Below are 26,621 nucleotides of genomic sequence, written 5' to 3'. Positions count from 1 at the left end.
AGAATTGAACACTAAATTGAGCCTTGCAATTTTAGCATTTAAAAAGTTGTATCATTTTAATATAGAACAGCAGTCTCTTCATTATGATCTTTAATTCTCTTGCTTAGTAAGTTTATACTCAAGTCAAAATCAGTTAAAGTTAATCATGCATATTGATGCCTTATCTTTTTCTTTTAATACTTCTAGAATGTATTTGTACTTAAGTGAAGTAAGATACCTCCTCCTGTTGACAATTTAGTTTCCCCACATTGTGCTGTTTTTTTCTTCACTGGATTATTGAACAATATGTTTCCTTTTTTTTTTTTTTTTTTGGAGACAGAGTCTCGCTTTGTTGCCCAGGTTGGAGTGCAGAGACGCGATCTCTGTTCACTGCAGCCTCCGCCTCCCCGCTCCAAGTGATTCTACTGCCTCAGCCTCTTAAGTAGCTGGGATTATAGACGTGCGCCACCCCGCCTGGCTATTTTTTATTATATTTTTAGTAGAGACGGGTTTCTACATGTTGGCCTGGCTCGTGTTGAAGTCCCGGCCTCAGGTGATCCGCCCACCTCGGCTTCCCCAAGTGTTGGGATTACAGGCGTGAGCCACCGTGCCTAGCCTGGCTAGAGACTGTATTTGTTATTATTATTATTTTATTATTATTATTTTTTTGAGACGGAGTCTCGCTCTGTCGCCCAGGCTGGAGTGCAGTGGCCGGATCTCAGCTCACTGCAAGCTCAGCCTCCCGGGTTTACGCCTATTCTCCTGCCTCAGCCTCCCGAGTAGCTGGGACTACAGGCACCCGCCACTACGCCCGGCTAGTTTTTTGTATTTTTTAGTAGAGACGGGGTTTCACCGTGTTAGCCAGGATGGTCTCGATCTCCTGACCTTGTGATCCGCCCGGCTCGGCCTCCCAAAGTGCTGGGATTACAGACTTGAGCCACCACGCCGGGCCTATTATTATTTTTTGTAGACAGAGTCTCACTCTGTTGCTCAAGCTGGAGTGCAGTGGCGCCATCTCGGCTCACTGCAACCTCCACCTCTGGGATTCAAGCAGTTCTCCTGCCTCAACCTCCTGAGTAGCTGAGACTACAGGCATGTGCCACCATGCCCGGCTAATTTTTGTCTTTTTAGTAGTGATGGGGTTTCACTATGTTGGCCAGGCTGGTCTTGAAATCCTGACCTCGGTGATCTGCCCGCCTCGACCTCCCAAAGTGTTAGGATTACAGGCGTGAGCCACCGTGCCTGGCCAAGACTCTTAAAGCTCTCTTCTCCCACTATTTTAAAGCTGTCTTCTCCCACTGATCTGCCTTTTAGTGGTAAAATCATTTTGTCTTAAACACTGTAGCTTCATTATACATGTTAACATCTTCTAGGAAGAATCTCCACTCAGGTTAAAAAAAAAATTTGAAGCACCATTATTTCAGGTGAACTTTGTGTGTGTGTATGTTGTTTTGTTTTTGCAATTCTCCGCTACTTGTCCAAAAAAACACAAATTCATTAGATTTTGATTGTGGTTGTTAATAAATCAGTTTGGGAGAAAACATTTCCAAATATTTGAATTACTCATTCAAGGACATTCTGTGTTTCTCCATTTACTCAACTTTTATCTATCTGTGAAGAAATCACAGAAGGTCATAGAGATTGTATACTTTTTTTCTTTTGGGTTATTCCTGGTTAATGAACACTTTTTGTTGCTCATGTAGGAGTTGTCTTTATTCCCCATTTTTTTTTATATTTAAAAATTTTTTTTTTTCCATTTTTGAGACACAGGGTCTTGCTCTGTTACCCAGGCTGGAGTATGCACCACCAGCTGGGACTGCTGGTATGCGCCACCATGCCTGGCTAAGTTTTTTCTTTTTCCTTTAGAGGCAGAGTCTTGCTGTGTTGCCCAGGCCGGTCTCAAACTCATGGCCTCAAGTGATCCTCCCACCTTCACCTCCCAAAGTGCTGACTTTGCAGGTGTGAGCCAGCATGCCTGACCTCTCTTGTTTCTTTTAGATGATTATTGGTTGTATGTGAGGAAAGCTCTGGTATTTTCTGTACTTATCTTGTATCTACCCAATTTGTTGATTGCTCTTATTCGTTATAATAGTTTTTCAGTTGACTCTTACTGACTTTTTTGTGCCGAAAATCATTGATGACAGATAAGGATAATTTGGTCTCCATTTTTCTGGTACATAATACGTCTTTACTTACCGTCAGGTGTGTGTCATTTAGGAATATAAATGGCTGAAAATAACTGAAAGCCTGCTGCCTAATAAGGGAGTAGGCCGACGGGGGCTGATTTTTCTCAAGTTCAGGCAGTCTCGGGGGGAGGAGTCTGTGGCTGCTGTGAGGTGCTCAAAGAGGGTGTGAGGACTGGGCTCCTGGCTTCTGTTTCTTCATCCTTAGCCTGTGGCTTTTGTCCTCGTGAACACAAGACGACCTCCAGGAATTATGTCTGTGTTTCAGGCAGGAAGAAGTTGGGAAGGGATGAAGACAAAAGGCAGAATGACAGGTCAGCAAGTGCTGCTCAACCAGCAGGCCCTGCTTCTCCTTGGCCAGAACTGAGTTGCATGCAGCTGGCTAGAAGGTGGGAGATGGAAGTGGGTATGGCTAGTGGGTTGGGCATGGGGGTTGGGCCAACCAAGCAGGGTTGTTCATAGGGTCTTGCTGCATTAGCCTGCACATCCAGAATTGTTACATGTTGATTACAGGCATATTTGTCCTTTTTTGTCTATGTTAATGATAATACCTCTGTTTCTCAATATGTAAAGTTTCTTTTGGTTTAAGAGAGGTTTTCATCATGTTGAAGAATTGCCTGTCTTGTTTTCTTGGGTGATTTATTAAGGATGGGTGTTGAATGTCATCAGATGTCATTTTGGCATTCATTTAGATTCAGATGTTGTTGTTACACCTATTAATGTGATGTAGGAATAGATTACCTGGTAGTAATCCCTCCTCAGATTCCTGTGTTAAACTATTTTTGGTTGCTGTGGGTGGCTGTTTAAATTCCTAATTAAATTTGGTTTGCTAACATATTCAGATTGTTTAATATCTTATTTTAAATGAGATAGCTTTACAGTTCTCTTTAGATGCATTCTTTTCCAGATTTTGCTGTCAGGCTTAGGCTAGTTTTGTAAAATGAATTAATAACTTTTCCTTTTTACCTTCTTCTCTGTAACAGTTTTCATAGTGTGGCAATAAACTGTCCTTTGAAGGTTTGGAACAACTCACTTGTTAAATGCTTGGAGGCTGACACCTAAAAAAAAAAAATTTTTTTTTTTTTTTTTAAGACTTCAGTGTAGTGGCATAATCTTGGCCCACTTCAGCCTTGACTTCCCAGGCTTGAGCAATCCTCCCACCTCAGCCTCCCTGGTAGCTGGGACCACAGGTGCTTGCCACCACACGTGGCTAAAAAAAATTTTTTTTTTTGTATTTTTGTAGAGATGAGGTTTTGCCATGTTGTCCAGGCTGGTCTAGAACTGCTGGGCTCAAGTGGTCTGCCTGCCTTTGCTTCCCAAAGTGCTGGGATTAACAGGTGTGAGCCACCATGCCCGGCCTAAAAAAATGGTTAGTTTTTGTGACAGCTTTAAAAAGTTTCGTGGGTATTGGTCTGTTCCAGGTTTCTGGTTCTTTCCTCTGATGCTCTTTTTGTTTTTTGGAGACAGGATCTCACTCTGTTGCCCAGGACAGTGGTGCAGTCATGGCTCACTGTAGCCCCAACCCACTGGGCTCAAGCGAGCCTCCCACCTCAGCCTCTAGAGTAGCTGGAACCCATACCTGGCTAATTTTTAAATTTTTTGTAGAGACAGAGTCTCACTATGTTGCCCATGCTGGTTTTGAACTCCTGGGATTAAGCGATCCTCCTGCCTCGGCCTCCCAAAGTGTTGGGATTACAGGCATGAGCCACCATGCTGGCCTTCTGGTTCTTTTTAAATCAATTTTAGTAATTTAATAATTTCCATTAAGTCAATTAAAAATTACAGCTCAGTTGTATGTAGTATTTTCTGTGTGGTGTTATTCCCTCTGTATCTGTTTTCTCAGATGTTTTAGTTGCTTTTCTCTCTTAATCTTTATTAAACCTGCCAGAGCTGTGCTTATTTTGTGTCCCCATCCAAATTCAGAATTAATGGTAGTCATGCTCCACATCATGTTTTGGTCAGCGGTGGACCTCATCTGTCACAGCAGTCCCATAAGATTATAATGGAGCTGAAACAGTGCTGTCTCCTAGGGATATCGTATCTGTTGTAGTGCGCGGCATTACTCACATGTTTGTAGTGATGCTGGTGTAAGCTACTGTGCTTCCAGTCAGATAAAAGTGTAGCACATACAGTTGTGTAAGGTACCTAATACTTGATAATAAGCAACCCTGTTACTGGTGTATGTATTTACTATGCTGTACTTTTTATTTTAGAGTGTACTCCTTATACTTATTAAACAGAAAATTAATTGTAAAATAGCCTCAGGCAGGTCCTTCAGGAGGTATCCAGAAGAAGGCATTGTTATCATAGGAGATGATGACTCTGCGTGGGTTACTGCCCCTGAAGACTTCCAGTGGGTTAGGATATGGAGGTGGAAGACAGTGACGTGGATGATCCTGACCCTGTATAGGTCTAGGCTAATGTGTGTGTTTGTGTCTTAGTTTTTAACAAAAAAGTTAAAAAAGTTAAAAAAAGTTAAAAATAGAAAAAGGCTTATAGAATAAGAATATAAAGAAAATATATACAAGAACCAAAATTTAAGAAAAATAAAGTTTGTAAAAGTAAAAAAGTTATGGTTAAGCTAAGGTTAATTTATTACTGAAGAAAAATTTTTAAATAAATTTAATGAGGCCTAGGTATACAGTATTTATAAAGTCTACAGTAGTGTACAGTAATGTAGTCAACCTTCACACTCACTCACCACTCACTGACTCACCCGGAAGAGCAACTTCTAGTACTGCAAGCTTTATTCGTACTAGTACTCCTATATATATGTGTGTGTGTGTGTGTGTGTGTGTAGACACACATATATATATACACATACATACATACTTTTTTTTGTTTTGTTTTTAAGAGACAAGGTCTAGCTGTGTCACCCAAGCTGGAGTGCAGTGGCGTGATTATAGCTCATTGCAGCCTTGAGCTCCTGGGCTCAAGCGATTCTGCTGCCTCAGCCTCCCTAAAGTAGCTAGAACTGCAGGCTTGTGCCACCACACTCGGCTAATTTTTGTTTTTTAATTTTTTGTAGAAATGGGATCTCACTATGTTGCCTAGACTGGTCTTGAACTCTTGGCGTCAAGCAAGTGCTTGGCCTCTAAAGTGCTGAGATGATAGGTGTGAGCCTGGCCATTTGTACTTTTTTTTTTTTAATCATACTATATTTTTATTGTGCCTTTTCTATGTTTAGGTATGTTTAAATACACACATACCTACCATTGTGTTAAAACTGACTGCAGTATTCAGTGCAGTAACACACTGCAGGCTTGCAGGTCGGTAGCCTAGGAGTAATAGGCTATACTGTATAGCCTAGGTATGTAGTAGTAGGCTACACCATCGAGATCACTCTGATCACACAATGATGAAATCACCTAACTATGCATTTCTTAGAATGCACCCCCGTTGTTAAGTGACATAACTCTGCTTCTTTAAGCCTCAGTAGCACTTTGGTTATGTTAGGATTCTGTCTCTTTATGAGTCTGCTTTGCTGATAAATTGTGATATCTTGAGGGCAGCTGCTCTACTTTCTGCCTGCACCTTGTTTCGCATGTCTACCTGGCACATGACATATGCCTCGTTGTTTAGTTCTTCTCTGCTTGTGTCTTTGCATTCACCACCGATAGTTGTCAGGAGGTTTTCATTGATTGCAATCTCGTGCAATGGGTATAGGTAATGGGTAGCCTTATGGAGGAGAAGATGCTTGCCTATTTGGGTTCATTCCAAGCAGTAGTTCAAGGATAAACCTCTAAATTGAGGGAGTGCTGTAATTTGCTGGATATGTGAGCCACAGAAGATGGCTTGGATGACATCTGATGCCTCCTGGCTGCAGGGATGGAGGCAGCAGACTCTCCTGCCTGGGGTGGTTGGATGCCATCCCTGTCGGGGGCTTATGCTCCCACCTCAGGGCTATTCTTGGGGGAGCTATGACATAACTTTCATAAAACTCTGTGGAATTTTACCCCGTGTATTAGTAAAGGTGAGTGGTTCAGTTGGTTTGATTCAAAAATTCTGTTCACATCTCTGCCTTAGACCTGCATCAGGCTAATACTTGAATTTAGGGTCTGTCCCCTGGTGTCATCTGAATTATTGTTTGCTGTGTGTGGCCAAGGAGATGGTCACTCTTCAGGGTGGGTGGTTGGAGGGGAGAAATGCTGTGATTTCTGTTGAGTCGTGTGAAATCAATTTGGAATGTGGATAGGGGCCTTATACTTTTTCTTTTGAGCTTAGTGATTTTCTCTGTAGGGTGGAGAGCGATTAGGAAGGAATTCACCACCCTTAGGTTCTCAGGCATAGGGTCTTCCTAGGGGCAGGACTGATGAATGAACAACAGGGTGGATGGAGCAGAACCGTTGAAACCTTCAGGGCCTGCCACCGTTATTTGGTCACAGGAAGCGTTCAGTGGTGAACTTGTTTGAAATGATTTTGAGTAACTTCCGTCTCCTAAATCATATTAGGACTCTTTGGTCTCCTATGGTTATCTGAGTTGTTTTCCAGGAGGAGCAGGGAAGGTACCAGGAGAAAGATAACTGCTCCTCTCATGTTTGCTGAGGGTGTTCCTGGAAGGTGAGCTAGTGTTCCTTTTAGGGCCCATGGAGACCGACCTTCACATTGAAGAAGCGTATCTGTGCTCCGAGATGTTTTCATGGGGAAAAGTGTCAGATGTAATTATAAAAGGAGTCTTTCTCTTTAAATACTGTAGTTGATGTAGAAATATTGGAGGTTTAATTGAAGAGCTTGTCTACAGTTTTACATTTTCCTCAAGCACACAGAAACTAGTATCTTTCTCTGGGTTGCTTTTTTTTTTTTTTTTTTTTTTTTTTTTTTGAGACAGGATCTCACTCTGTTATCCAGGCTGGAGTGCAGTGGCATGATCTCGGCTCACTGCAACCTCTGCCTTCTGAGTTCCAGCGATTCTTCTGCCTCAGCCTCCCGGGTAGCTGGGATTACAGGCACGTGCCACCATGCCTGGCTAATTTTTGTCTTTTTAGTAGAGATGGGGTTTCACCATGTTGGCCAGGCTGGTCTGGAATTCCTGATCAGGTGATCCACCCGCTTCGGCCTCCCAAAGTGCTAGGATTACAGGCGTGAGCCACCATACCTGGCCTGGGTTGCTTTTTAAATTCATACTTTACTGTCTTATTTAGGTCTCAAATGTGATAAGTGGTTATACTTTTCTTCCTATGCATTTAAGTTGGAGCAGGCTCCCGGGCACCACTTCTCTCCCCAGAGTTGATTAACGCCTCATGTCAGTGGCCTCCCTACCTCACAGTGTATCTTGTATCACTGCTGGATATTCTGATCGCACAGTGCTGAGAGTATTGGCTTCTCTCCCTTTCTCTTTCTATGGTTGTAGGGATTCTTTAAGGGCAGGAAACACGTTCTTTGTTTCCATAGGATCTGACAAAGTGCATGGCATAGTAGGTGTTCATCAAAAGAGGGTGGAGTAGGGTTGATATCAAGGGTTTTAGGAGAGATCTGACTAGTTTGGATGTGTGACTTAAAAAGCAGATATAGTGCCTTTTCACGGATACACCTCCGTGATTCCTCAAGTGGTCTGGCTGTGTTTATTTTAGGATTCTAAAAGTAAAGTGTTCTGTTCCGAGTCTTTCACAATCTGAAGTTCTCCAATTCTGTTAAGTCTCCTCCTTTAGTTCCATCATTGGGGGCTGTTTCTGCTCGGAAGGCCAGGAAGTTGCTGGGAAGTCCGCTGGGCTTTGCAAAGGGACTTTTGCTTGTATGGGCATTGCCCAGTTGTGTTACAACTTGTTTACAGCCGTTGGTTTTTAAGGGATGAGGTAATCTTAGCTCAGCTTAGTGTAATACACAACAGTTTTGTTTATTGAGAAAATTGTTGTCTGTTGAAGTTTTTCAGATGTTAGAGATGTTATGAATTGCAATCAAGTGGGTATCCTCTTATATAAGTGAGTCTGACAAGCCCATTTCACAACTACATCTCATCAGTCACAGTTGCATGGCAAGGTTTATTGTTTAAAGTTTTCGTTTTTTCTTTTTTAAGTTGGGAAAGGAAGACAGATGGTTTCAGAAGCCAAGAAAGGACACAAAGGCATGGATATTTGGAAATCTGGACATAATTCACCATTCTTCTTAATTTTTTCTGATACCTGAGACACTGAGACAGCTGTTAATTGAATTGCTTGTTCACAGTATTTGAATGTAATGAAACTTGAGTGTCCTAATCACCTGGTGGGCGTAGATCTTTGGGATCCACCTGGAGGCTTAGTAGGGCTGCCCTGAGCGGTATTGTCTTCTCCAGCTGGGCCTCTGAGCTGGACCATGTGCCCGTGTTCAGCCTCAGTCCATCCCTCAGCCAGTTGTTAAATCACTTTGGACATGTGACAGCCTCAACATGTCACAGCTTTAAAAGTTCAAATTTTAAAAAGGTGAGGAAATGATCTCCTAGTGAGACAACTTCTGCCTAAAAAATAAAAGCTTCTAAGACATAAATTCTGTGTTATGAACAACTTGCAATTTTCATAGTTTTCAGTTTTAGCTCTGGCAGCCTCTATGATAGATCTTAAATATGTTTATCACAGCTGGAAAAATGTTTTATTGTCATCTTTGTTTATCATAATATGCCACCTACTCTGGTAGTGTCTTAAAACTGTAGCTCTGTAGCTTTTGTTTGTTTTATGCTTGCTAATGGGGGAGGTGGGGGTGGGGGCTGATGAATATAAATGATACCTAGAAATTGAAATAGAAGAAAAAATGTATTCAGCCAGTACTCTTTCCAGGTTATAGCTAAACGTCAATTGGCAACCTCCATGCTGTGGTTTATTGAGTAACACTTAGTACTTAGCACAGCCCTCAGTGAAGATCTTTTATGGCCTTTTCTGAATGTTACAAAAACATAGCTAAAGCTTATCCAGATGAGGACAGGGACCTTTCTTTCCTTCCTTTTTAAATGGGGCAAAATTTGGCCACTGGGTTGCTGCAGATGAGAGAGTAGAAGGAGAAAGGCAGTCAGTGGGAGACCCTCTGTGTGCTGAGAGAACGCATGTGGGATTTGGCTTCAGGAAGTCTGAGCTTGCATTCTATCCAGCGCTAATATTTAGTGAGTGTGATTTGGGGCAAATTATTTAGTCTCCCCGAGCTTCAGGATGTTTGAAACTTTGTGAGCAGTCTGACCCCACACTGTAGTCTCCCTGCATGTATACATTTCTTCTTTTCCTTTTCCTTTTTTTTTTTTTTTTTTTAATTTTTGAGATAGTGTCTCGCTCTGTAGCCACAGTTGGAGTGCAGTGACATGGTCACGGCTTACTGCAGCCTCAACCTCCCAGGCCCAAGGGATCCTCCTGCCTCAGCCTCCTGAGTAACTGGGGTCACAGGTGTGTGCCATCATGCCTGGCTAATTTTTAACATTTTTTATAGAGATGGAGTTTCACTATGTTGCCCAGGCTGCACTCCAAACTCCTGGACTCAAGCAGTCCTCTCCCTCCAGCCTCCCAAAGTTCCAGGATTACAGGTGTGAGCCACCACGCCCAGCTGGAACTGTTGGCTTTTAAGAAGAACGATGCTGTGTTTGCGTTTACAGTCATATCACCATACTTCCTGGAAAGTGGATGGACACGTTGGATGGTAGATGTTGAGTTCTTTAGATGCCTGGATGTTTAGATGCTTTGTGTGGGTTCTTACTGGGGCTGTAACCTACTAGAGGACAGACCCCAACTTCTGCTTACTTAGTCTGGGGAGGTTAATAATGATCTAGGGCACCAGCTTCCCAGTGGGTTTCCATCCTTAGTCTCCTCCAGCCCACTCTACTCTCTGTTACCCAGCTGGGCACCTCTTCCTCTGTGTCCCTCTTTGTCTGACCTTCGGTATCTTCCCAGTGGCTCTTTCCATGACTGGCTCGGACCACGCGTATATCTGCCCGTTGTCTGTCCGGGGTCCCTCCAAAGATGCCTCTGTGGGCTGGACCCCTGGTGGTGCTTCCTCCAGATAACTGTTGAAGATGGAACAAGAGTGTGCAAGAACACTAGCATGTTTCCAGTATTCAGGTCTAGCAGCAGGTCCCAGGCATCAACAGCTTGCCACTGCACCCCAGGTAGCTTGATTACCTAGCCTTGGAGCTGCAGCCTCCTTGGACAGTGCGGCAGCTGTCAGTGTCTGAAACCATTTTGAACTTTATCATAGGGTGGTGTCAGACAGCAGCTATTGAGGCTACTTAAAAGAATCTTTTTAAATGTACGAGCTCAGTGGTATTAAGTACACTTACATTGTTGTGCAACCGTCACCACCATCCATCTCCAGAACTTGGTCATCTTCCCAAACTGAAACTCCATATCCATCAAACAACTCCCCATTGCCTTTTTCCCCTAGCTCCTGGCAATTGCCATTCTACTTTCTGTCTGTAAATTTGACTATCTAGATACCTCATGTAAATGGAATCATACACTATTTGTCCTTTTGTGACTGACTTATTGTATGAGCATAATGTCCTCAAGGTTCATTCAGATTGTAGCATGTGTCCATAGTCTCCTTCCTTTTTAAGGCCCAATAATAATTAATAATATATGTATGTTTGATAGATAACACATTTATATAATGTCCATTACCACATGGTATATATGCTTATCCATTTGTCTGTCGACGGACACTTGAGTTGCTCTCCTGCTTTGGCTACTGTGAATAATATGGCTATGATCGTGGATATACAAATATTTCCTTAAGTCTTTCAGTTCTTTTGTGTATATATCCAGAAGTGGAATTGCTGGATCATATGGCAGTTCTATTTTTAATTTTTTGAGGAACCACTATACTGTTTTCCCTATAGACCATAAGAATTCCAATTTTTCCATATCCTTACCAACATTTTTTTTTTTTTTTTTTTTAATAGTAGCTATCCATTCTAATGGGTATGAGGTGGTATCTCATTGTGGTTTTGATGGGACTTTTGAGTTTTAGCAAATATCAATGAAGTATTTAAGTTTTCTTCCTTTTTTTTCTTAGAGACAGGATCTCACATTGTTGTCCAGGCTAGAGTGCAGTGATGTGATCATAGTTCACTGCAGCCTAAACCTCCTAGGCTCATGCAGTGCTTTCACCTAAGCCTCCTGAATAGCTGGGAATACATTCCTGCGCTATCACTCCTGGCTAATTTTTAAATTTTTGTAGAGATGGAGTCTTGGGATGTTTTCTAGGCTGGTCTGGAAGTCCTGGCCTCAAGCAGTTCTTCCACCTGAACCTCCCAAAGTGCTGGGATTATAGGCAGGAGCCACCACGCCTGGCCTATTTAAATTTTTATGGGTACGAATTCACTTAAAAGCTGAAGGCTTTGAGAGGACAGGGAGCATGTGAAAAAACTGAAGGTTTTGGCGGGGGCGGGGGGGGGGAGGAGGAGGAGGAGGAGAAGGAAGAGAAGGAGCATGTGAACAAGAGCAACTGATTACTTCCTTGTCATTCATTTGCCCGGTGTTTACTAAGCACCTGCTATTTCTCAGACCTGTGCTGGTTTGGCCCTTGTGAAGAACAGTAAATACAATGCAGTTCCAGCTGCGCATGGGATCACAGTCCAGTAGGTAAGTGAGTGCCTAAACTTGAGAAATGAGTGCAGTAGGGGTCCTGTGGCAGTGAAAGGGTGAGTCTGCACCCAGGCAAGTGTTAAAGGCCTGGCCTAGAGAAGATGGGTGTTTTGATGGAAAGAGCTGCTGGGAAGCATGTGTACTCAGTATCTTGGAGTTTAGAAACCTCAGTTGCCTCCATGTCTTGTCCTTGGTGAAGGAATATCTGGAGCTGAGGCTGGATGTATTGACACAGGTCAAATCACAAAGAGTCTTAGGCCATTTCAAGGAGGTTGGATTTTTCTCTGGAAGGCACAGGGAGGGTTTTGAAGGACTTAATGCAGAAGAATGGGCACTGTCAGGTTTGTGGTTTGGAAAGTCTGCCTTGGTAGTAGGGTGGAGGGTGCATTATGGAGGGCTAGACCAGGGCCCAACCCCCAGCGAGATGCTGTGTGGTAACCAGGGGGAGAGAGAGGTGGTAGCGTTGGAAGCCATGACTTGGCATAGAAGCCAAAGCATCCCCAGGTTGTCATTGTGTAATTAATGGTTAAGTTTGGGCAAGAAATAAAGCTCTTAAAAGTTTCCAGCTGTGGAACTCTCTGTCTCTTTTTACCTTCAGATTTGTGTCTTTGCTGTCTGTGGCCTCCAGTGGAAGGCCGAAGTTACTTATCTCCTTGCTGGAAGCAGAGTTCCTCATGATTGCCAGCCCCTGTTTGGTAGTGGTCCTGGAGTGCCTGTGGAAGTGGGATACTTGGTGCCACTTAACTTGGGGCTTTGCTCCCGAACTGCAGCGGTGTCTTGTGCTCTGTGGTTTGTAGCATGGAACAGAGGCTGATGGGCGGGGAGTTTGAGTCCCAGTGATTGAGGCCCCCCTGCCTGCCTGCACCTTACTGAAGGAAGGACATGGTGACTTCTCAGTGTGCTCTCTGGTGATCTGAACCTAGATTTTTGTTTCACGGGTAGGGGGCAGGGTTTTGGATTAAGCCCTGGTCAGACCTGGCCCACGTTCATAGTGTCAGTAGTATAGTTCTCTTTCTCTCTCTTCTCCCACCACCCCTTTCTCTCCCCCTCCCCTTTTCTCCTCCTCCCCTTCTCTCCTACTCTCCTTCCTCTCCCACTCTCCCTCCTCTCTCTGCCTTAATTCCCCCCACACACTGTCTGTCCCCCACTCCCAGCTTACTTTCTCTCTTCGACTCACAATACACACCTGTGTGTGTGTGTAATGGCACTGTATTTCATGTGTGTACCTTTGCGTAGCGTTGGCACGTATGGGAATGCTATTATAATGCTTTCGTTGGGGGTCAGTGCTAACCGCTGCTGAGTGTGCTGCATGTTTTCTAGAAACATCCTGCCCAGCAGCATGAGACCAGAGCTCTCCACCCAGCCATTAGCTGGTGGGAGAATTTTGAGAAAGTCAATTGCTCTAGTCCTCATTTTTTTTTTTAAATCTGTAAAATGGTATCACAGATGCTTATAACTCAAGACTAGTTGATGAGAGTCTGTGACTCAAAAGGCCCCGTAGATGGGGTTCAGAGGACCTTTGGAAATGGCATGCAAACTCTTTGTAAGTGTATTTTTTTGGAGAAGGGGCCCAGCTTTTTTATCAGGCTTCCTGAGAGATTCAGGACCTAAAAAATAAACCCTGATTAATCTTGGAGGCCTCTTTTTACGCAGTATGCTTTGATTCATCAGTATCTGCATGTGGACAGGCTCTCAGATGGCCTGATGTTTCTCCTCCTTCCTCTGTGTGGCGGGTGACGACTTTGGCTGCCCAGATGTTAACATCAAGTAAGCAGAAGCTCAGTCAGTGTTAGCAAAATTAAATCATTCTGCAAAAATCAATGTTAATGAAATTAAATCACTTGATCTTGAAAGCAGCATGAAATAGCAGTTTTTCATCTTCATTGTGCTGTTTTCCCTCTCTAGATATCTTGCAGATTTTTTTTGGTTGGTTGTTTGGTTTTTGGCGTCCTTTTCAAGGACAAGCAGCTTTGGACAGTGCACTACCTTTTTTTTTTTTTTTTTTTTTTTTTTTTTAGATGAAGTCTTGCTCTGTCACCCAGGCTGGAGTGCAGTGGTGTGATCTCAGCTCACTGCAACCTCTGCCTCATAGTGTTGAAGCGATTCTCCTGCCTCAGCCTCCCAAGTAGCTGGGATTACTGGTGCCCGCCACCACACTCAGCGAGTTTTTATATTTTTAGTAGGGACAAAGTTTCATCATGTTATTCAAACTCCTGACCTCACACGACCTGCCCACCTTGGCCTCCCAAAGTGGTGGGATTACAGGCGTGAGTCACTGTGCCCAGCCAGTTGCACCACATTTTTTTAGATGCCGTGGTTGAGGATCCAGGGGTTTGTCATAGATTGATTAATCAGAAAGTATTAATCTAAAATATCAGAATATATTTATTGCAGGCAGAGACCTTGCATAGTTTAAAGATGACTCAGGAGGCACATTAGGTTCTTGCCATACTTTGCTGCCATCGCAGATGAATATGGGTTGCCCCCTTATATAGATCTTTCAGGATGCCCCAGTGTAGAGCAGCGTTGATGTTGAACAGATCCTGTCTGATGGAGACAGACCAGCGTCTCAGCCAACGGTGTGACCGAGGGCAGGGGCCACTTCTGAGGGTGCTTACTCCCTCACACTGTCCTCATGCTGCCCTCAAGCGGTGGGCAAAGGAGGGGGACCCTGTGCCTTCACAGCCCTAGAAGCAGAATTCCAAAATGTGGGCTTCTTTGGGTGTGGTTTGGGGGGTCAAGGAGATGGAGCAAGTGAGGAATGAACTTTGAGGATTTATGATCATATTCATGATGATAATGACTTAAAAACATGCTTGGCTGGGCATGGTGGCTCGTGCCTATAATTCCAGCACCTTGGGAGACTAAGACAGGAGGATTTCTTGAGTCCAGGAGTTCAAGACCAGCCTGGGCAACATAGTGACACCCCATCTCTACAAAAAAATTAAAAAATTAGCCAAGCATGGTGATGTGCGCCTGTAGTCCCAGCTACTCAGGAGGCTGAGGCAGGAGGATCACTTGAGCCTAAGAGGTCAAGGCTGCAGTGAGCCTTGTCTGTGCCACTTCACTCCAACTTGGGTGACAGAGCAAGACCCTATCCCAAAACAAAAACACATGTTTGTGGTAGGAAATTAAAACAGAAGGTAAGGAGTAAACATGTCAGGCCCCTCCTCCTCTCCTCTGACTCTTCCTTCTTCCACCCTGCTTCCCAAGGGTAAGCTTTGCAGATACTCCCTATGCAAGCAAAAATGCTATTCTTAGCCGTTGTTTAAACATAGATTTGCAATTTGTGGTTTTTCATTTTAATAAATCTTGGCTCTCTTCCTATAGCAGAATGATCTTTGTTTTTAAAATGATTTTAAGTATACAATTAATACGTGAATGTGTGTTTCTTATGGAAATTAGAACAATACACAGTCACAGAGTAGAAGGTGATGGGTAATACAGCTCACCCTCACCTCTTCCTGCTACTCTGAGTTTGCTTCACTCCTCAGAAGGAACTACTGGCCCATCAGCTTGTCTCCTTCCAGGCATTTTTTCCGTGTGTTTATGTCCACCTGCATAAGAAACTGGAGGCGGCAGGGTGGGGCGGTGTTGGTGGGTCAGGCAGAAGCAAGCCACAGAGCAGTAAGGATACTTTTTCAAAAAACATTTAAAATAGCCCTGTTGTCCTGCGGCTTACATGCTCATGCATACTCACTCTTTTCTTTAAGTAAACTTTTTCTTTTAGAATAGTTTTAGATTTACAGAAAAGTTGCCGTGGTAGTCCAGAGAGTTCCCATGTACCTCTTAACAGCTTCCCCTCTTGTTAACATTCTATGTCACCGTGGTAATTTGCCACAACTAAGGAACCAGCATTAGTCCATGACTCTCAGTGAACTAAACTCAAGACTTTCTTTGGATTTTACCAGTTTTGCCCAATGTTCCTTTCCTGGTCCAGGATCCTGTGCAGAATAGCACATCACAGCACATTACATTTAGCTGTCTCCTTCACCTCTTCTGGTCTGTGACAGTGTCTCAGACTTTCCTTGTCCTTGGTGACTCTGACAGTTTTGAGGGATACTGGCCAGGTTTTGTGCATATGGTCCCTTAATTTGGAGTTGTCTCATGGTTTTCCTCTTCTTCTTCTTTTTTTTTTTTTGAGATGGAGTCTCTTGTCTCCCAAGCTGGAGTGAAATGGCACAACCTCGGCTAACTACAACTTCTGCCTCCCGAGTTCAAGCAATTCTCCTGCTTCAGCCTCCCGAGTAGCTGGGATTACAGGTGCCCGCCACCATGCCCAGCTAATTTTTGTATTTTTAGTAAAGATGGGGTTTCACCATGTTGGACAGGCCGGTCTCGAACTCCTGACCTCAGGTGATTGCCCGCCTCGGCCTCCCAAAGTGCTGGGATTACAGATGTGAGCCACCACGCCCGGCCTATGGTTTTCTTATGGTTAGACTGGGACCATGGGTTTTTGGGAGCAAGACCGCAAACCTGAAATGCTCTCCCTTCAATCGTTTGTCAGCATGACTTATCACCATTGTTGTTAACCTTGACCACCTGGATGAGGCAGTGTATGTGTTGGGACATACATCTATTTGCCCCACTGACATGAGGATTGGATCTCCAGAAGAGGAGTCACTGGTCAGAGGTTATAGGCATTTGTATTTTTAGGTAGATGGTGTCCTCCAAAATAACTTGTACACATATGCCCCTTCCAAAAGTAGGCGAGTGCCTTTTGCCCCATGTCCTCACTCAAGCTTGGTGTTATTAGATTGGTAGTTTTTTGTATGTGAATATGTGAAGTTAAAAATATTTCTTTGATTGGCCAGGCACAGAGTGGCTCATGCCTATAATCCCAGCACTTTGGGAGTCTGAGGTGGGCAGATCACTTGAGCTCAGGAGTTCAAGATCAGCCTGGGCAACATGGTGAAACCCCATCTCTACCAAAACTACAAAAAATTAGCTGGGCATGGTGGTGCTTGCTTTTGGTCCCAGCTACTTGGGAGGCCAATGTGGGAGGATCACTTGAGCCCAGGAAGTTGAGGCTACAGTGAGCTGAGATCTTGCCGCTGCACTCCAGCCTGGGAGACAGCGTGATACCCTAGCTCCAAAGAAAAAAAGAACATTGATTGATTGAGGTAGGGTCTTGCTCTGTTGTTCAGGCTGGAATGCAGTGGTGTCATCATCGTAGTTTACTATAGTCTTGAACTCTTGGGCTCAAGCAGTCCTGCTGCTTTGGCCTCCCAAAGCGCTGGGAGTATAGGAATGAGCCACTATGCCCAGCCAAGTTAAAAATATCTTAGTTTGCATTTCTCTAATTTTCAGAAGTGTATTTACCATACCCTGGAAATCTTAATGTAAGATGATGGTAAGATTGGACTTTCCAGTAACATTTGGAAACTCTGTTTAGTACCAAGCTCTGGTCAACAATATAAACAAAATTGGGGCCTACCCTCAAGGAATCAAAGCCATTATCTAAAAGCTCTTTCCCACAATACCTACCTAAGATGTTGTGCTTGGTCATATGTCCCGGAATTTAAAAATGGAGTCAGTGAGAGTCTGTCGTTTACCACCTGATACATTGGTAAGAGCTGCTTGATAGTATGGGGACATCAGTAGGCGGGATATAGACGTAGCCACCCCCGCCCTGGATGCTAGGGGCCTCACGGTGGGGTAAGCCTGGGTGGGAGGTATGAGTGGTGGAGCAGTGGGAGACCCTGGATCCTTAGTCTCCAGCGTGATTGCATTTTGCCAAGGCTTTGTCCCATGTCCCTTTGTCCCGTGTTCCCTTTGCCCGTGGTGTTTCCTAGAGAGCATGGAGGGGCTGGTGGAGCATGTTCTGTGGTTCCCTAACCCAGGGCTGTGTGGGGAGAGCTGGCAGTGCCCCCCTGACCCCATATGAACATCCTTGCTGTCTCCTGCTGTGCCATTCAGCAACTGTAGGCTGCTGTGCTGTGGCTCAAAGATGTATTTGGTCATGGAAGCTGGGTCCTGGATGAGCAGAATAGAGCAGGCATAGAGATGATGTTGGCCATGGGCGGGGGAGCATTCGCTTTGCCTTGGAGTAGTGCCACTTCCATGTAGGGGGGACAGGATTTACCACCCTGTTGTGGGGATTTGATGCTTTGGGTTTTGTTTTCCTTCACACCTTGAGCTTTGTTCTACAGCAGGTCCCTAGGAGGACTGGTCCACAAAGCTGCTGAATGGGGCTGCTATCCAGCAGCCCTGCCTCCCGCTGCAGAATGCAGAGGACGCTGTAGACTCGCTTGGTGGGTGCCTGGGGCTTGCTGCCTCCCTGGTGCACTGGGCACAGCGGCTTGCCTGCCTTTTGGGTCGTCTCCACCTTCCAGGGATGTTTTTGTTCCCTGATTGAATGACCTCCTGTTTTGTTTGTTTTTTGAGATGGAGTCTTGCTCTGTCACCCAGGCTGGAGTGCAATGGCATGATCTCAGCTCACTGTAACCTCCACCTCCTGGGTTCAAGTGATTCTCGTGCTTCAGCCTTCTGAGTAGCTGGGACTTCAGGTGTGTGCCACCATGCCATGCTCATTTTTGTATTTTTAGTAGAGATGGGGTTTTACCATGTTGGTTAGGCTGGGCTCGGATTCCTGGCCTCAAACAGTATGCCTGCCTTGACCTCCCAAAGTGCTGGGATTGCAGGCATGAGCCACTGCCTGGCTTGACCTCCTGTCTTCTGTTTCTGCCCACTGTCAAGGGTAGACTTCTTCAAGGCTGCACTCGTGCTATCATAAAGAGGAGTAATGGGAGACATTTCTGACTTTGTCAGCATGCTGCTTGGCAGCACCTGCCTCATTTCTGGTGACCATTTGGAAATGTGTCCTTTATGTGGTACCAAGGAACATTTACATTGATCCCTTTTGTACTTACTTGGTATACTTTTATTCCTCTGGATTTTTTTTTTTTTTTAAAAACCTAATTGTTCTTGTCTACATGATGTAACATGCTGCTGACTTTTAAGCAAATTAACAGAGTTCGTGCTGGAGCGCAAGGGTGCAGGGAAACAAAATTGGAGGGTTATTAAAGGGGTGAGGCGGCTCCTCAAAGATGTCACTGCACCGTTCATTCATGTGTTCCTGGCCCATGGCAGGCTCATTAATCCTCTACGACAATCCATTAGCATGCCTGTCAGCCCTTCAGAGAAGATGAGCCATAGGGAGGCTTAGGGACCCCCACTTGTACTGCTGTGTGGCTCTGTGAACATCCGCACCTTCCTGGAGTGATGCAGTTGTGGCAGCCTGACTTTCCCCATTTTTTCTTTTTGGACCTCAGCCTCCGGTGCTCCTGGGCCAGACTCAGGGTGGGGGGATGCAGGTGCCAGTGACTGACACTTGGCCCCTCACACTTCACTGCCTGGTTTGCTTTAAAGGCAAGGGTTACTCATGCTTGTCTGAGCTCTCCATCTGTTTGAGAATTATATTGTTCTCAACTGGAACTTGTAAAAGAGAAAAAAAAATGTACTTCTCAATTTCCATGGAAGAATGTATAGATTTTCTGGTGGGGTGGAAACTTTCTTAGCATGAAGGGATCTTTGTGTGATCTGAGCATCAGCAATGAATAAAGAATGGGTGCGCCGAGGTCAGGGAGGCCAACTTTCCTGTGGCTTTCAGGGGAAAGTTTGAACTGTGTGTAAGCAGTGTGTGGAAGGAACGCTAAGTGTGGAGATAATGAAGGGAATGGGATTTAATAGAAACAGGGTGTGATGAGTGGCAGTTGCCTGATGAAGTGGAAATCTTGTGTTCCAAATTTGTGAGATCCATTTCTGTCCTCTAAGGAAAGTGTTGTATGTGCAGGAGGAGTTCATGTAGCTGGGTTAGATTGTGTTTTCTGTCTTTATTTTTTTTTTCTCCCTCTATGGGTTGTGAACAAAAACATTTGATATTCCACAGTATAGTTAACTTGTGCAAACAGTGTATGCTTTTCAGTGGAATATAAAGGCTGAAATAATAGTATTTTCCCCAGTAAGTCAGTTTTATTCCTTTACATATGGGTTATGAGATACAAAGTGAAGCTCTGTAAAGCTTTTTACAAGCTCCATATGTTGCCTTCCTTTGACAGGTCAAGGCATTGGGGTTGACAGAGGTTTCTATTCTCAGAGGCTTTAAAGAAGTGCCCATTCTGGTCAGATGGCTCTCAACATGCACGATGTGTGTGAGAGAGCCCCTCTTCCATCATATGCACCTGGCTGTAGCATCCTTGTCAGCCTTAAGAGATACTTCCAAAGAGGAATTTTCTACCCCTAGAATCATGTGAGGTCATCTCAATTTAAGCCTCAGCTCTGCTCCCTAAATTACCTGAGTGATCCCAGGTAGGTCATTTGGTCATTGTTAACCATCAGTTTCCTTAGCTGCAAAACAGAGCAAATAACACCCCAAAAGAGTTATCATAGTAAATCACATCAGGCTTATACAATCTCAGAAAGGTGCAGCTCCGCAGAAATCTTCATTATCTCTTTAGGCAGTCCAGTCTGGTTTCAGATGAATCCTACTGTCTGTTCTTACCTGAAACCACAATCTCTCACCCTGTGTTGATCTAAGTTTTCTGTTTCTGTCCCCCAGCAGGGTCATAAAGAGCCTGATCAGTCCCCCTCCTTGGAGACCTTTGTGTGCTGGGTTTCTGCAGCTGTTCTCCATGAGAAGGGACTTCTGGTCCCTGCTCCCACTTGGATGTTCTTCCACTGACTTATGTCTCTTAATGTATGGAGGCAGAAACCCAGTTTTCAGGGTCTCTCCCCTGGCCCCTTACTAAGTCTCCCTTAGGTACAGTCTAAGACTGCCTGACTTTTTCTTTTTTTTTTTTTTTGGCAGCCACAACATCACATCGTCACATACAGAAATTATATCCAATTAAATCTCCTAAGTCTTTTTCACACCTCCTACATTTGTGCATTTCTTTTTTTGCACCCAAGTGTCCAAATAGCATTTATTTCCTCTCTATTGCAATTCCAATCTGTTGATCTTTTTAGCTCTTGACTCTGTCATCCAATGTATTTGCCATTGCTCCTGGAAACTTGTCATCTTTGAATTAGATAAACATTTTATCTGTGCCATCCTTCAAGTAATTGATAAAAATGTTGAAATATACAGTACTCAGAAAGAGCCCTGTGTCCTTCCACTAGAGACCTTCCTTGGTCTATTCATTAATCAGCACTTTGGAGGGTAAATTGAACATTTACTAAGCTATTCGGATGTAGTTCATATTTCTTCACCTTGTCAACAAAGAGATTTTAGCAAGGTATTGTAGACAAAGTATGTGTTCCTGGAATATACCTATTAAGAAAAAATCCGTATACCAAGAAAATTGGCACATCCCCAAAACCCAGGTTATTGTGGTTTATGATGGTTTATGGCTTCTGACCCAGGGCTTCACTTTGTAGCAGTGTTTTTCTTCTGTTTTTGCCTTTGGTTGATACCACTGCTAGAGTGCAGATAAGAAAATGTTACTACCAGGAGGCCTGAGTGTTGGGCTATGATTGGCTGTCATCTGGAGCAGAGCGGGATTGAGCTGCTCGGGAGAAGGGTCTTCAGGTGATTTTTTTTTTTTTTTTTTTTTTTTTTTTGGGAAGCTGAGAGTTCTGGTTTTAGACATCCTCTCCTGGCTGATGATGGGATTGGCCTCCATGGGGTTGCTGTCCGGCTGAGCTGGGGGGCAGAGGTTCCTGTGGGTGTGGATGGAGAAGTCCTAAATGCCGGGGTTGCCTGGTCTTAGTAGAAATTGTAGCAGGCCTCAACGAAGAAGTCAGGGATGCGGATTGTCCTCCGGATGCTTGGATGAGCACGCAGTGGAAAAAGTACTCCTTTGGGGGAAGAGGTGAATCTGGAGGTGTTAGAGCAGAAGAGTAAATGCAGAAGTTGTAGCAGGTATAAAGGCTTTGGCAAGAGTGGGAGTGATCACTGAAGGGAAGGCAGGGGCTCGCTGGGACAGGCTCGACCAGTGATCGACCCTTGTAGTAACCCTGCTGCATTTTACAAAGGAAGAACTGTGTTGAGGTACAGATGTGAAGAACACTCAGACTTAGGAAATCAGTACAATGGGTTGTAGCTTCTGCCCTTGAATCATGTCAGTTAGTGAGAACCTGCTACAGTTCAGTTGGCAGAGTGGTTGGCTGCATACAGTGTTTTAGCTCCTGCCCACTCAATACAGAGGTTGCATGCGGGCGTCCACTTGCTCTGCCACCCCTGCCTGCTTGTGGCTGTGTGCCCAGAGCCCATTTCCCTGAGGAGTCAGTGCAGCACTCTTGGGGGACCCTTCTATTTGTGTCCTGATGAATCTGACTGTGCTGGATGCAGGCCCACAGCCACACCTGGTATGGGTGGCATCTTTAAATGCCTGGCCTGTGTGTGCTGTATCTGCAGCAGAGCTGTGGTTGAACCTGCTTTCCTTCCCTCTGGGTTCCCCTTCGTTCTCGGTGGTGGATGGGCTGTGTGGTCTGCCCTCAGCTGTCCACTTACACTTGTGTTAAAATGCGGCAGAGCTTTCCCCCATACTGAAATTGTGGTAAAATACATATACAACTTACCATCTTTTTTTTTTTATTGAGACAGGGTGTCATTCTGCCACCCAGGCTGGAGTGCAGTGGCGCGATCTCAGCTCGCTGCAACATCCGCCTCTTGGGTTCAAGCGATTCTCATGCCTCAGTCTCCTGAGTATCTGGGATTACAGGGGTGTGCCATCACACCTGGCTAACTTGTACTGTTAGTAGAGACAGGGTTTCACCATGTTGGCCAGGCTGTTCCCGAATTCCTGGCCTCAAGTGATCCCCCAGCTTCAGCCTCCCAAAGTGCTGAGATTACAGGCATGAGCCACCACACCCGGCCTCCCTTCTTCTTCCTCTTCTTTTTTTTTTTTTTAAAAAGAGACGGATTCTTGCTCTGTTGCCCAGGCTGGAGTGCCATGGTGCGATCTTGGGTCACTGCAACCTCTGTCTCCCAGGTTGAAGTGATTCTCCTGCCTCAGCCTCCCCAGTAGCTGGGATTACAGGTGCCAGGCACCACGCCTGGCTAATTTTTGTATTTTTAGTAGAGATGGGTTTTCACCATGTTGACCAGGCTGGTCTTGAACTCCTGACCTCGTGATCCACCCGCCTCTGCCTCCCAAAGTGCTGGGATTACAGGCGTGAGCCACTGGGCCCGCTGTCCTCCCATCTTAACATTTTAAAGTGTACAGTTTAAGTACATTTACACTTCTGTCCAATCAGTATCTAGAACACTTTTAATCTTGAAAAACGGAAACTCTGTACCCATTAATAACTCCCATTCTCTCCTGCCCCAGCCATGGGCAACCACTTTCTGCTGTCTCTGTGAGTCTGACTGCTTTGAGTACCTATGAGCAGAATTGGCAGGATTTCTTCTTTTGTGACTGCCTTATTTCACTTAGCATAATGTCCTCAAGCTTCATCCAGCTTGTTGCATGTGAGAGGATTTCCTTCCTGTGCATGAACTCAAATGATGTAGTGACTAACCTCTGGCCATGTGGTGGGTGGTTAGTGATGGAACCAAGAGGTAGCTGGTCTCTGAATACTAGCCCAGTCCTTTTCCTCTCTAGGAAAGTCCCCAGATCAGATAGAAAGCCTCAGTATTTCAGGGAGCTTCTGTTTTGACACCACATCCATGAAGAATCACACTGCAGGGTAGGGGAACAGATGAGTGGGATTTCTACACTGTTATCAGCTAGACTTAGATAACTGGCTAATTGAAAAGAGTACAGGTCACTTAAGGAAACTGGAGCATTGTAGGGCAAAGTAAAATGCTTTTGAAATGAGGATGTGAACTGTAACTGGAATGATGTAATGTGTTCTACAAAACGAAGCCAGTGAGAGGACAGGGGACACAGGGCTGACTTTTATTTAGGACATTTGCCTGGTTCTGAGCAGAAAGTTGAAAGTCACGAGAGAGAGAGAGAGAGGAGGAGCCTGGTTTTTGCAGGTGCCTGCTTAGCATGGGCCTTGTCCTAGCTTGGCTGCACCTCACAGCACCATCCTCTGGCTGTACAGTCTACCCTTCAGAGGTTTAGGGTGCTGTTTCATGCATGGTGGGTGCTAGGTGGTAGTGAGGACAGGGTGTGGGACTAGGCAGGGGCTGCCCCTCGGAAGGCCTCATGGTGAGGCGATGAGCTCTGACTCTGAGGGACTCTAGCTCCTGGTGTCCTGCTTCATCGAGAAGCCAGCCACCCATGGGAGCTGTGGATAATTAGAAAGGATTAGAGACTCTTATAAGGGTGCTTTTTGAAATATAGAGACTTAGAGAGTATTGGGCTTTGGGATATTTTAAGATCAGAAAGGCATTTGGAGTAACTGTCAGAGCAGATAAAGTTGTTTTTATGAAGATCCAGGAAAACAGTTGTTGCAAATACAGCTCTGCACCAATTCTGCGTCAATCTGTTTGGCTACAGATGCTTTAAGTGGAGGGGACACTGGGGCTTGCGTTCCCTTTAGTCTTTGAATTAATTCCCGTTAAAGTTTCTGTGTCTTAATTGGCATGGCAGGATAGAAACATCCTACCCATCTTTGTAAGTTCTTTGCTATATGTAGCACTCTGTTTTAACATTCTGAGCCTTCAAGACTGCCCTTTATGTGTCCATTTATTTTGTTTATGTGCATGATGTAGGTGGCTCTTGTGGCAGTAAAAAACAGTGTTCACATTCAAATTACACTTAGTTTTTAATTTCTGTTCTCAGAGTTACCTCTATAATGGTAATCCCTTACATTCTTATCATTGCCTTCAGTTACTGAATGTGTTAGGTGGCCAGGATTGCTGTCTGTGTGAAATGGGAATGTACATATACAATGTAAACATTCTGATTGACACATGAAGATAAAGGGCTTAACATGAATTGTGTCTGTTTACACTTACACAGAAAATTCTACTGTAACAAACTGAAGTGTCAGTAGTGTTTGTTATCATAACATTGTCTTTTTCCTCCTTTTCTGATCTCTGATTTTTCTATTAGGAATGAGGCCTAAAGAAACCCATGCTCTCTCTTCTCTGAGCACAAGGAGGGTATGCTCAGACCTTGAAGGGCACAGCACGGGAGGATCATGTACTAGGGAGAGTCTGTCTCCACCCCATTTTTCTTCTGCTTTGCTTTGTTTCGTGCATAGTTTCTATGGGCTTCTTGGGGTTTTTTGAGAGAGTGAATGTCGATTTGAGAAGTAACAGGTGCACAGGCTATACCTGCACCACACTGCAGATAAGGTGGGTAGGGAGAGTAGTGACAGGTGGTGGGGTGGGTTATTCAATTATTTCCTAGGGCAGTGGGTTTCACAGGGTGCTGCTTAGGCCAGCAGCATCAGCATCACCTGGGTGCATATTAGAAACATAAATTGTGGGACCTCACCTCTTGTGTTTTAACAAGTCCTTCAAGTGGTCCTGATGCATGTTGAGGACTTTCAACACCGTCCTCCTACATGCAAAGTGAAGTTGACCTCCCACACACTTTTGTCTCAGTTTGCTTTCTAGCATCTGTCCCATTGCCTTTGTTGTGCTCCCTGCCACGTGGGCTGCACCCCTGGGGTTCTCTCAACTGCAACCAGGCATCAGCTCCAGCTGCCTCCCAGGGTGTGCTTCTGCCTCCGCTTGGAGTACCCTGCCCCCCACCCTTCCTGGCAAGACCCTGCTCATCTTTCAGGGTCCTCTCCGCTGAGAAGTCTTCCTGACTTCCTCTAAGATAAGGGAGTTGTGGGGCCCTGTCTTTGTGTTCCCAGGGTTCTGTCCATTGTTCTATTAAAACTTTTCTTTCATTTAATTTGCCACTTGGTAGAGGGATGGTTGCTCTGTCTTCCTTGTGCAAAATTCAGTGATACACTAATCCTCTCTTAACCTCTTAAATCATTTTGACTTTCACAGAGGGATAGTGTCTAGAGAGGGTTTTTGTTGTACTAAGTTATTGGTTCCAAAGGATTCATTTTAAGAGAAGTAAAGAACTATTATAGTGTGCTGCTTACTGAGACAAAATCGGCTTCTCATATAAGCCCAAAGGTTTTGTTACGTTGGGTTTTACCATCAAAATTAAAGATGATGATTGGTTCACTAATGTGTTTTACCTTCACAGTGTGCCTGTAGACCTGTAGTAAAAGAAGGCTAATTATGTTTCCCAACGTCTTTTATTTCCAACTGTAAGCTAAGCCTATCCCTTTTCTTTTTGTTTTTCTTTTTTTCTTTTTCTTTTTTTTTTTTTTTGAGACGGAGTCTCGCTCTGTTGCCCAGGCTGGAGTGCAGTGGCCGCATCTCAGCTCACTGCAAGGTCCGCCTCCCGGGTTTACGCCATTCTCCTGCCTCAGCCTCCCGAGTAGCCGGGACTACAGGCACCCGCCACCTCGCCCGGCTAGTTTTTTTGTATTTTTTAGTAGAGACGGGGTTTCACCATGTTAGCCAGGATGGTGTCGATCTCCTGACCTCGTGATCCGCCCGTCTCAGCCTCCCAAAGTGCTGGGATTACAGGCATGAGCCACCGCGCCCGGCCTCTTTTTCTTTTTTTTTTCCTTTTTTTTTTAATTTGAAACTGAGTCTCACTCTCACCCAGGCTGGAGTGCAGTGGCACGATCTCAGCTCACTGCAAGCTCGGCCTCCCGGGTTCACGCCATTCTCTTGCCTCAGCCTTCCGAGTGCACCACACCCGGCTAATTTTTTTCTGTATTTTTAGTAGAGACGGGGTTTCACCATGTTAGCCAGGATGGTCTCGATCTCCTGACCTCGTGATCCGCCCACCTCAGCCTCCCAAAGTGCTGGGATTACAGGCATGAGCCACCGCGCCCAGCCAACCTAACCCATATTTTTAAAGAAGAGTGGATCACGTAGTTATCCATTTTAGCTAAATGGGTAACTATAACATTCTTTAATGGAACTGTTGACAGAAGGATAATCAATAATTTTGCTAATTCATGCCACCCTCCTTTGTTGTATATTAGTAATATTTACATTGGG

General features: G+C 44.7%; 1 protein-coding gene and 1 long non-coding RNA gene across 4 annotated transcripts in view; one reads left to right on the top strand and one right to left on the bottom strand.

The window, feature by feature from the left end:
- LOC105479398 (insulin like growth factor 1 receptor) overlaps positions 1-26,621 on the top strand; it is a 317,817-nt gene that overhangs the window by 26,723 nt on the left and 264,473 nt on the right. The window contains exon 1 of one of the 3 annotated variants that reach the window (XM_011737332.3): positions 16,277-16,331. The exons of the other annotated variants lie outside the window; for them this stretch is intronic. Within the exon in view, the coding sequence (XP_011735634.1) occupies positions 16,292-16,331 (40 nt within the window). The 5' untranslated portion in view covers positions 16,277-16,291. Of the gene's footprint in view, positions 1-16,276; positions 16,332-26,621 lie in introns of those variants that run through there. 3 annotated transcript variants of the gene reach the window in all.
- LOC105479399 (uncharacterized) lies at positions 14,250-15,499 on the bottom strand. Its single transcript, XR_985876.3, has 3 exons — positions 15,399-15,499; positions 15,157-15,267; positions 14,250-14,385 (listed from the first exon to the last, which is right to left on the bottom strand). It is a non-coding gene; the product is annotated as an uncharacterized lncRNA (long non-coding RNA).

The sequence above is a fragment of the Macaca nemestrina genome, chromosome 7 (assembly GCF_043159975.1).
Source record: "Macaca nemestrina isolate mMacNem1 chromosome 7, mMacNem.hap1, whole genome shotgun sequence".
Lineage (NCBI taxonomy): Eukaryota > Metazoa > Chordata > Mammalia > Primates > Cercopithecidae > Macaca > Macaca nemestrina.
This window is presented reverse-complemented; position numbering and strand designations above follow the sequence as displayed.